This window comes from Magallana gigas, chromosome 2 (genome assembly GCF_963853765.1).
Source record: "Magallana gigas chromosome 2, xbMagGiga1.1, whole genome shotgun sequence".
NCBI lineage: Eukaryota > Metazoa > Mollusca > Bivalvia > Ostreida > Ostreidae > Magallana > Magallana gigas.
This window is the reverse complement of record NC_088854.1, coordinates 35,098,253-35,110,938: the sequence shown is the minus strand read 5'-3', so window position 1 is coordinate 35,110,938 and position 12,686 is coordinate 35,098,253. Positions and strand designations below refer to the sequence as shown.

Here is a 12,686-nt window from a genome sequence, read left to right as displayed (position 1 = left end):
TTGTCCATTTTCACTTATTTTTAACATTATTTGATACACCAAAAATACTGTCCAGTTTCTCAGCTAAACTCATTTTACATTGCTGCACAGAATTATGTGAAACTTAAGAACTTCAATGAGGACGTGAATATTACCATGCTATTTCGATTTCATCATTTACCAGGAATTTTCCCTTAATGAATTGGAAAGTTTAGCCATAAGAAGTATAGACACTGTATTAAAATAGTGAGTTTCTCCTCTGTAACAAATTAATTAAGAACATAGGCGAATAAGATACATAACTAGTAGGCTAATTGCTCTCGAACAATTAGAGGTCTTTCCACCTTGCTATTTTTAATGAATTGCTAGATTGCCCTATAAGGTATACAAAAATTATCATACCTATGATACATGTTGTACTATAAAATGGGAAAACCACTACGCCATAAAATGATAAATGATTTTTAAAGAGAGTTTTTTTTTTCAAGCAATTTCTTTAAGAATGTATATGTTGTATATATCGTAAACATTTATTAAATGACTTTTCCGATTTTTCCCACTTACTATGAACAAAACTGAGCCTAGTGAATATTCTTTACACAATCATATAAACAGTAAACCTAACAATAGAAGAGAGTGTTCTAGAGGCTAGCTGTCTTTGTACACCCCTGCAAATGTGTTCGGAATGTTTTCTTTATCGTTGCTAAGTATGTAATATTCCAGAGGTGCTCGAATGAAAGTTCACGAGACTTCACCAAGATTTGTTCAGTTCCTGTGAAATTTCGAGTGGAAGTATAAGTGTTCGGATGATATTCTCAAAATACAAAAGTACTTGGTCGTTTTTCATATCGTATCCTACTTTGGTTTTTGTTAAAACATGAAACTCTTTTAATATTTTTGTCTTATTTCACCATTTAGCGGTTTTTATATTAAACGATAATATTCAGAACAGAGTTATCGTTCGTGTTCAACCACGTGTTGAGTGGTTGAAAATATAAAAATTGCGTGGCTTAATAAATTCATATCCATGTTTGATGCTTGTGGTGTGCAATACCATGTTTTAAAAAAAATAATGGATGTCTGTTTTACATAAAAACTTAGTATACCGAGTCATTTTCAAGGAACATTCTGCATAAAATAGTATAGTCTGTTTCACTATTGATGCTATTACTAGTTCAGGAGCGGATCGAAAACTAATCCTCAGGGGGGATTTCTACTTTTCATGTTAATTGTTGCAACAGCAGACAAAAACTATTTTTTTGTATTTTTACATTTATTTCTAGAACACATTTTATCCACCTATTAATGAAGATAAAGTTTAAAATCAATAAACCTCTAGATTTAATAATTGACTACAATAGTACCTAGATTCTATGAACTAGACTATAAACACGAGGCACGATTTTTAGTGCGAAACTGAAAGGGTCAAATAAAACCACGTGGTCTAAAATTTAAATGACAATAACATTCGCAGGGGTGAAAATAAATGGGTTCACTGTAAAAACCAGTTCCACTTGAGTAACCACAGGACTTGATGTGATACCTGGCTGACTCAATTGAATACCTTATTGCGCAATCCAGCAAGCTTTTGAAACCCTTTCTATAATTCCGTATTTCAAAACATGAAAATTCATTTATTAACAGCTGTCCAAATGACCTTGACCTTTGATCTTTATGTCATTTTGTTCGGTCAGGGTAGACGCCTCTATTCCAAGTGGTCATAAGTCTCTGTGATAGATAGTAAAAAGTTGGAAGTGATTTTAACGAAGTTCAAAACTCTCAGGGGCAATAACTGCTAGAAGCGGGCCTCAGATCCTTTTGGTATGAATAGATTGGAAAACTCTCTAACTGTACTGAAGACATTGGTAAAAGTTCCAAGTCTCTATCTCCTATGGTGTCAATTGAGTAGTAATAACAATTATTTAGTATAAAAGGGGCAATAACTTCGTAATTATTCGGTAAGTGTGAGCCAAGAGGCTATATTTTTAAATATCTTACGGTGTCCTACTGCATCCATGAAAAAAAAATCTTTAGCGTTCTAAACAAGAGATCTAAAAATTCGTTAATTAACAGATTTCCAAATGACCTTGACCTTTGACCTTTATGTCATTTTGTTCGACCAAGGTAGACGCTTCCATCCCAAGTGGTCCGAAGTCTCTATGATCAGTAATAAAAAAGTTGGAACTGATTTTATGGAAATTTAAATTCTTTCAGGGGCAATAACTACTAGAAGGGGGCCTCAGATCCTTTCGGTATGAATTGATTGGAAACCCTCTAATTGTACTAAAGACATTGGTAAAAGTTCCAAGTCTCTATCTCCTTGACTAGAGGAAAAGCGATAACAAGTATTTTCTTCTCAAAGGTATCAATATAGGTAAGCATAATACATGTAGTAGCAGTAGCACAATATAATGAGATGCTAGCATACATAAGTTCTACTTTCACTTTCTAAATGTGATCTCCCTTTGACAGCATACTGTATCATCATTTTTTAATATTTAAATAAGCTTTTCATCGTTACCTATCCTATCGCATTTGTAAAGTTTCTGTCATTTTAGTTGCAAAAGTTATTTTTGTCATTTGTCGGACTTGCACTATTGAGTTGACCCCATATTGACCCGGTATAAACAATTTCTTATTAAATTTGTGTATTACACGTAAGTAAGTGTACTAGACACTTATCATTTTTAAATGAGTTATAATAGGAAGGAAGGAGTATTTCTTTCTTAATGTATTATAATGCATCAAATACAATGTAGGTAATGACCTTATTGGACTGTTCTGGTCATGAAGCGATCAGGAAAATACAAAATATCTTCTAATGTCATTATGATGCATCAAATGGTGTAAAGTACATTAATGACCCCCAGCTTTTGTCTTTAACCCCCCCCCCCCGCCTTTATGAAATAGGAAATGATGATATACTGTATATTTTGTTAACTTCTGAGATCTGAGATCCTCATCCCTAAACCATATAATTTATTCTTGCTCTTTGTGTCATTGAGCATAAAATTGTATATAGAGTATGCCCCCTTGGAGGCACCCTGACATTCTAGAACTAGAAATAATAAAGTATACTATCTTATTCATATGTTACAGTAGTGTTTGATCCATGTGGGTAATTCCTAGCCTAATGATGTCACTGCTTTGTTTAGGAGACTTTACAATTGCCCCAAATAGGCGAATACACATGCATATAACATTTTGTTTATAAATCTTAAAAATTTAATTTAGCAATTTCCAAAATTTTAATGTGCATCAGGAGAGAAAAAGCAATCAAGAAATGATTTAAAATTTGCTACTGCATATTAAGCACACATATAAGAATGTATTAAGAAGACTGAATCTTTAGAACCAAGTTAGATGGGGGGGGGGGGTGTGAATGTGGAGTACATGTATAAACATTTATAATTTGAATCATTTATTGTTATTAATTATACCCGCACTTTCTAAAGAAAGTTCGGGTATATTGTTGTTACCCTGTTCCGTCCGTCCGTCCGTCCGTCCGTCTGTCACGTTTTACTTTCTCAAACTGCTCTTACATCTTATAAACCAGCAAACTGAACTCTTGGAGTTTGATTTGGGGTATCATGTTGTTTTGTAAAAAGGTTTCAAAAATTCTCTGTTAGTCTTGGGGGTCAAATAATTAGTAAAAAATGACGTTTTTTCACAAAAAACCTTCTTCCTCGAACTCCTCCTACATTTTCAACAGTAGACAAATCATCTTTTGAATATGTTTTAGGGTATCCTATAGATGCGCAATAAGGTTTCGGAATTTTCAATTTTGCCTGGGGGTCATTTAATGGCTGAAAAATGACGTTTTTGTTTTTTTTTTTTACAAAAAAACTGGTTTCAAAAACGTCTTTTTTTTTGGCAGTAGCCAAATGATCTTCTAGAATATGATTGGGGGTGCCATATTGAGGCGTGATCAGGTTCCAGAATTTTTTTTTATTAAGGGGATCAGTGGGCAACAAAAAATGACGTTTTTTTGCAAAAAACATATGGTTCCCAGAACTCCTCTTACAACATTTGGAGTAGCTACGTCATCTCTTGGGATATAATTGGGGCTGTCCTATAGATGTGCAATAAGGTTTTTAAAAAATTTAAATTTCATCCAGGGAGTCAAATAGTAGCAGAAAATTGACGTTTATCACTAAAAAGACAACATAGATCCAAGAGCTCGTCTTATGATTTAATGGATAGACAATCATATCTTGGGATATGATAGGAACTGTTCTATAGATGTGCAGTAAAGTTTTAAAAATTTAAATTTCATCCAGGGAGTCAAAAAGTAGCAGAAAAATGACGTTTATCACTTCAAAAAAACATAGATCCTTGAACTCCTTTAATGATTTAATGGATAGACACATCATATCTTGGGATATGATAGGAACTGTTCCATAGATGTGCATTACGGTTTTGAAAAATTAAATTTAACCCTGAGGCCCATTACCTACCGGTACATACCTTTTGATGCCCTTTAAGGATCAAGAATATATATGGTTAAGGGGTGGGGATCTCAACCGTTTTCGAGATATTCGTGCACTTCCTGTTCAAGGGGGGTCCTGACCACCCCCGGGGCCCATGACCTACATACCGTTTGATGCCCCTTGACACAAGGAACAAGAATATATATGGTTTAGGGATGGGGATCTCAACTGTTTTGAAGATATTAAGGGACTTGCTGTTTGAGGGGGTCAGGACCACTCACATGGCCCATGACCTAAATAACATTTGATGCCCCTTGACATCAGAAACATGGATATATATGGTTTAGGGGTCATGATTATAACAGTTTCTGAGATATATGGTAATTTCAAATTCCTGGCGGGTGGGGATGACCCTAGGAGTCAGATCTAATAAACCCTATATATTGCCAGTAACAACCAATATATGGTTATGAAAACCCTTTATTATTATCTTTGTCCGTTTTCAAGTTATCATTTACAATAGAGTCTACGATTCTTCCTACAAGGTTCAATGTTAGACCCCACACCCTTTTGACACCCCCCCCCCCCCGAAAAGTGGTTGTCTAACCCAAAATGAGAAAAATCAAACCAAGTGGCACAACTAGATTTGCAGGCCTATCATATCCTAGAGTTTTGTACAATAATGTTCAGCCATCTCTGAGAAACAAGTTCAGAGCGGGAAAGAAGATGAAGAATAATAATACATGTATTAAGAACCGTACAAAAACAATAAGTCTCCAAACTTCATTCAGGAGACTAAATAATTAATAAAGATTAAATAGAGATAGGATCATCAAACATCAATAATTTAAAGATAATTGACAATTTCTGATTCTAAGGGGGTCAGGATGACCTAAGGGGTCATCCTGACCCCCTTAGAATCAGAAATTGTCAATTATGACTTACATGCCATAATGATCTGATGCGCCTGCATGACCTAAGGAGGAATAATATCTTTGGATTAAGGTGGGGATCTCAATGGTTTTTATGATATTTGATAATTTCAGGAAGAGCACTTGAGATCATGACCTACAAATGTACATACCATCTTAAATGCCTTGAACAAAGAAACAATAATATAATATGTACATGATATATGATTCAATTTAAGAACCCAAATATAGATCAATCATCTGTTTTGTAATACTTCCTATGTATATATACATGTACATGTATTAGTTTGTGTTTTGTTCTATACTATTCATGTTCATGACTGTAGTATGGCTTAGTCTTATTTTGAATTACATTAAAAAAATTTCAAATATATGACTTGGAACCCCCACTCCCAAACAAACTCAAATATTAACTGTTCTCCCCCCCCCCTCCCTTGTCGAATGATCTATTAAAATCAAAATATAATTTGGGTGTCTAAAAACTTTTATAAACTGGTAAAAAATGTTATTCTTAAAAAAAATTACATTACACCTTGCATAATTGAAAAATGATCTATTGAGATACGATCAGAGGTCAAATTTCTACCTTTGGATCAATAAGTAGTATTCATTGACAAGTTAAGATAAATTAATAACAATAAATGATTCAAATTATAAATGTTTATACTCCACATTCATCCCCCCCCAATCTAACCTGCTTATAAAGATTCAGTCTTCTTAATACATTCTTACATGTGTACAGTAGCAAATTTTAAATCATTTCTTGATTGCTTTTTCTTTTGTGATTCACATTAACATTTTGGAAATTGCTTAATTCAATTTTTAAGATTTATAAACAAAATGTTATATGCATCACTGCCATGTGTGTTCACCTATTTGGGGCAATTGTAAAGTCTCCTAAACAAAGCAGTGACATCATTAGGCTAGGAATTACCCACATGGATCAAACACTACTGTATAACATATGAATAAGATGAAATACATTATTATTTCTAGTTCTAAAATGTCAGGGTGTCTCCAAGGGGGCATAATCTTACAATACAATTTTACGCGCAATGACACAAAGAGCAAAAATAGATGAAACGGTTTAGGGATGAGGATCTCAGATCTCAGAAGTTAACAAAATATACAGTGTATCATATCATTTCCTATTTCATAAAGGCGGGGGGGGGGGGGGGGGTTAAAGACAACAGCTGGGGGTCATTAATGTACTTTACACCAGTTGATGCATCATAATGACTTTAGAAGTCCCATAAGGTCATGATCTACATTGTATTTGATGCATTATAATACATTAAGAAAGAAATACTCCTTCCTTCCTATTATAACTCATATAAAAATATAAGTGTCTACACTTACTTACATATGTAATACACAAATGTAATAAGAAATTGTTTATACAGGGTTAATATGGGGTCAACTCAACAGTGCATGCAGTCTGACAAATGAAAAAAATAACTTTGGCAACTAAAATGACAGAAACTTTACAAATGCGATAGGATAGGTAACGATGATAAGCTTATTTAAATATTAAAAGATGATGATACAGTATGCTGTCAAAGGGAGATTACATTTAGAAAGTGAAAGTAGAACTTATATACATGTGTATGTATGCTGGCAGGAATCCCATGCTGGCATCTCATTATATTGTGCTACTCCTACTACATGTATTATGCTTACCTAAATTGGTCAACATCATAATGATAATCCAATTAAAACACAATAATGAATTCCTTTAGCTGTTCTTAACTACCGTAATCCTTTTCTGCATACGGAAAACACAGACATGTATGTATGGGTGTTGCTAAAACGTGGAACGGAAAACGGAACGGAATGGAAAATATCATCACGTTTATCGCTTAAAAAGGGTATAGACTGGCCAGAAACGATTTACTTTGTATCTTTTATTTAGATCTAATGAATGATTATCAACATGTTACTATCTTATTAATATTCATATGAATGTCTATCAATTATAGCATTGTATTCATTCGGCTTTAGTTGAGTACGAAACGGAAAAATCAAATGTAAACGAATTGTGAAACATTAACATGATTAAACGAGCAAATTAGCTATAACTTTTTACTTATTTCTCTTATATGGTATTGCTGGCATATTAGCGTAACGTACGCAGTTAGTGAAAGCGTTTTATGCGTGTTTTGAGTATTTTTATATTATTTTCAAATATGATGTACATGTATATACTTACATCAAAATTGAATTTTTGGTGTTCTAGACGATCTTTTATCATACAGACGATACAGTATCATTGAGATGGAAGAAAAAAACCGTAGGACTGACGACATTAAAAATCAAAATACAGTAAACATTAAAATACCCGGTAATTTGTGAAACTAGTAATTTGTGAAACTAGTATTTTTAGCAATGCAATTTTGTTTACGTTTGCATAACAAAGCATGCAGTTGTTTATTCCAGCAGCTATATATACATATGATCCGAATAGAGAGCTCTAGACGTTGCCTGGTTTGATTTTCCGATTATATATTGGGACTATAGTCTGTCGATCCCAAAATATTCATGCAGCACATCTGGACGATTTATAATGGAAAATGTTGACATCTTTTCTCCATTTGGAAGTCACTCAGAAGACCTTGCACAATTTTTCAACACTATAATCCGGGTCTGAAAAAATGCAAAACCCCGTAGACTTCTTTATTTTTAGCCGTGTATTTATACCAGCTGATAAGCTAGAGAGGACGTTTTAAAGAAAGAATAATGAGAATGTTTAATGCTTCTAAAAGAGAATCGCTTGAACCCTGAGGTATATATAAATATACAGCAAAAAGTGAATCGAGGATATTTTGGGACAGAATATAGTGGTCAATGCATGTACTTTTAATTTTGAGGAAATAAATATTCTTGAATAAATAATCTAATATTGCTAATCTTTCAAAAAAATTTAAAAAGGTACATAACGTATATCGTTTTAGCATACTTAAAAAATCTATGAGGTAAATAACATTAGATAAGATTTTCCGTTTTCCTTCCGTTCCGTTTTCCGTTCCGCGTTTTAGCAACACCCATGTATGTATACACGTGAACCCATCTAATCGAAGAGCTGGGTAAAACTAGTACCCGCTAATGAGACATGCAAACCTGTGTTGTGTACGTAACTTCAGACAAAGATCAGTCATATGTAACATGCATGTATTTTTATGACCTATTCTTCAAATCCACTTGCACTATTTTATTAGGTAAATAACAGCTTTAAGGTGGTGCAGGACACCTGCATATTGTGATGTACATGTATACTTCCTATTGAGATAAACAATAAAGTATGTTGAATATTGATTAAATATTTACCCCCCAAATAATGTTACCTAACATTAAAGCGCAATGGGTTAGAGCGTTTACATGTCTGTAAGAGCATTGGGGTCCAAGGTGTATTTTTTGTAATTTACGAATTTTCATGGGGAGGGGGGTCTGGACCCCTCACTCCCACCCCTTCTCTAAATCTGTGCACACGATGATGTTCATTTAGGCACACAGAAGCAAATCTAAAACCGGCAACCGCCAGAGGGAGGGGGCATAATTTAATTTTTAATTTTGTTTGTAATAATTATATAGACCATTATACTTCCTATGACATAAAATGTTAATATTATTGATTAACTGATAATTCTCTGCAAACAGTTCTACCCCAAATTGCACGTAAAGTGCTACTCATGTCACGATGAGTATTATCATATGGGAAGGGATCTCATCCTTCAGTTATGAAAATTATAATTTTTAAATGTATTACCGGAGTTTGCATGTAGCCTTCATTTTTAATTAAACTGGTACAAAACAGTGTTATTTAGGGGCACACACATGGTGCAGGTATTACTGTCTAATGACAGTATCTAGTTTTAACTTGTCAATGAATACTAGTTATTGATCCCAAGGTAGAAATATGATCTGATCATATCTCAATAGATCATTTGTCAATCATGCAAGATGTTATGTAATTTTTTTAAGAATAACATTTTTTACCAGTTTATAAAAGTTTTTGACACCCAAATTATATTTTGATTTTAATAGATCATTCGACAATTAAGGGGGGGGGGGCAGTTTATATTTGAGTTTGTTTGGGGGTTAGGGTTCCAAGTCATATATTTGACAATTTTTTAATGTAATTTGAAATAAGACTAAGCCATACTACAGTCATGGACATGAATAGTATAGAACAAAACACAAACTAATACATGTATATATACATAGGAAGTATTACAAAACATAGATGATTGATCTATATCTGGGTTCTTAAATTGAATCATATATCATGTACATATTATATTATTGTTTCTTTGTTCAAGGCATGTCAGATGGTATGTAGGTCATAATCCTTAGTTCTCTTGCGAAAATTTTCAAATATCATAAAAACCATTGAGATCCCCACCTTAATCCAAAGATAGTATTCCTCCTTAGGTCATGGCGCATCAGATTATTATGGCATGTAAGTCATGACCCTAAGGGATCATCCTGACCCCCTTAGAACCAGAAATTGTCAATTATCTTTAAATTATTGATGTTTGATGATCCTATCTCTATTTAATCTTTATTATTAAGTCTCCTGAATGAAATTTTGAGACTTATTGTTTTTGTATGGTTCTTAATACATGTATTATTATTCTTCGTCTTCTTCTTTTTCTTCTTTCCCGTTCTGAACTTATTTCTCAGAGATGGCTGAACAGAAATGTACAAAACTCTAGGATATGATAGGCCTGCATATTTAGTTGTGCACCCTGGTTTGATTTTTTTCATTTTGGGTTAGACAACCACTTTTCGGGAGGGGGTGTGTAAAAAGGGTATGGGGTCTAACATTGAACCTTGTATGAAGAACCGTAGACTCTATTGTAAATGGTAACTTGAAAACGGACAAAGATAATAATATAGGGTTTTCATTATCATATATTGACCGTTACTGGCAATATATAGGGTTTATTAGATCTGACCCCTGGGGTCATCCCCACCCCCCAGGAATTTGAAATTACCATATATCTCAGAAACTATTATAATCATGACCCCTAAACCATATACCGGTATATTCATGCTTCTGGTGTCAAGGGGCATCAAATGTTATCTAGGTCATCGGCCCTGTGGGTGGTCCTGACCCCCTCAAACAGCAAGTCCCTTAATATCTTCAAAACAGTTGAAATCCTCGCCCTTAAACCATATATATTCTTGTTCCTTGTGTCAAGGGGCATCAAACGGTATGTAGGTCATGGGCCCCGGGGGTGGTCGTGACCCCCTCGAACAGGAAGTGCACGAATATGTCGAAAACGGTTGAGATCCCCACCCCTTAACCATATATATTCTTGATCCTTAAAGGGCATCAAAAGGTATGTAGGTAATGGGCCTCAGGGTTAAATTTAATTTTTCAAAACCGTAATGCACATCTATGGAACAGTTCCTATCATATCCCAAGATATGATGTGTCTATCCATTAAATCATAAATCTAGGATCTATGTTTTTTTGAAGTGATAAACGTCAATTTTCTGCTACTTTTTGACTCCCTGGATGAAATTAAAATTTTTAAAACCTTACTGCACATCTATAGAACAGTCCCTATCATATCCCAAGATATGATGTGTCTATCCATTAAATCATAAGACGAGCTCTTGGATCTATGTTGTCTTTTTAGTGAAAAACGTCAATTTTCTGCTACTATTTGACTCCCTGGATGAAATTAAAAATTTTAAAAAAACTTATTGCACATCTATAGGATAGCCCCAATTATATCCCAAGAGATGACGTAACTACTCTAAAAGTTGTAAGAGGAGTTCTGGGAACCATACTTTTTTTGCAAAAAAACGTCATTTTTTGTTGCCCACTGATCCCCTTAATAAAAAAAAATTTCTGGAACCTGATCACACCTCAATGACACCCCCCATCATATTCTAGAAGAACATTTGACTACTGCCAAACAAAAAAAAATTACGTTTTTGAAACCAGTTTTTTTTTTGTAAAAAAAACCGTCATTTTTCAGCCATTAAATGACCCCCAGGACAAAATTAAAAATTCCGAAACCTTATTGCGCATCTATAGGATACCCTAAAACATATTCAAAAGATGATTTGTCTACTGTTGAAAATGTAGGAGGAGTTCGAGGAAGAAGGTTTTTGTGAAAAAAAACGTCATTTTTTTACCAATTAATTGACCCCCAAGACTAACAGAGAATTTTTGAAACCTTTTTACAAAACAACATGATACCTCAAATCAAACTCCAAGAGTTCAGTTTGCTGGTTTATAAGATGTAAGAGCAGTTTGAGAACAGGGTAACAACAATATACCCGAACTTTCTTTAGAAAGTGCGGGTATAAAAAGAAAAAGAATAAGAAACATAAAGAAAACAAGAAAAACCTGAAAAACCTGAAAGGTGGAAAGACCTAACTACTGTACCCATTGATTAAGTGACGAAAAATAATTTGAAATTTTATTTTTCCCACTTAAATCTATTTGAAAATTATATTTTACAAGTTTGCAAAAAACACAATTTCTAACAATAATTAGTTTGAATATTTTAACAAACGATAAAGAAACTAGTAGACTAATTGTTCTCGAACAATTAGAGGTCTTTCCACCTTAATAAGTGCTATATACTTATAAAACAGCTAATGTCATTCAATGGGAATATGTATGGTATAATATTGCATGCACTTGCCTGTCTTGTAGCCGCTTGGTATAATTGTTGCTACTTTTATTCCCCACATTTTTAGTTCATATCGCCATACTTCTGATATAGTCACAAGAGCTGATTTCGATGCACAATATGCTCCCATTAAAGGAATGGGCGCCAGACCTACAATAAAGTTTGTAAGACCTCATCTAATATTAACAATATTAAATAATTGTGGAGAGATTCACAGTTTAACATCAAAATATTATGGAAAACAATCTTTTAAAATGAATAAGAACAACAATGTAACAAAATGTGAAATAACTATGCAACCAACATCATATATTGTTGAGTTAAAATTGTTCAATCGGGGTATCCGGGCCAATATTGAGGTCCCAGGAGGGGTTCAAATGTTAACAAAAATATGTAGGGAAAAGATTCAAAACTCCTCTTCCCAAGAACAACTACACAAGAAATGCAAATATTTACATTAATATTTCTATGTATTGCAAAGATTTTAAATTATAGATTCCATGACCACCAGGCAATTCTATGGCCCGGAATGGGTTCAAATTTCCACATAACAATTTATAGGGAAATGTATTTTTATAATTATATCAGCACGATAAGAACTGTATGTGCAAAGCACATTGAGACCCTAGTAAAAATGACATCCCAAAATGCTCTTCAAGCTTGTTTACATAAAAGCATTCACGTTTGAATTA

The 12,686-nt window shown here is 33.7% G+C and overlaps 1 protein-coding gene across 2 annotated transcripts in view; it reads right to left on the bottom strand.

Moving 5' to 3' along the window:
- Nucleotides 1-12,686, bottom strand: part of LOC105320727 (estradiol 17-beta-dehydrogenase 2) — an 80,235-nt gene that overhangs the window by 23,812 nt on the left and 43,737 nt on the right. For both annotated transcript variants that reach the window (XM_034445893.2, XM_066076342.1), the window contains exon 5: nt 12,007-12,144. In XM_034445893.2, the coding sequence (XP_034301784.2) occupies nt 12,007-12,144 (138 nt within the window). The remainder of the gene's footprint in view (nt 1-12,006; nt 12,145-12,686) is intronic.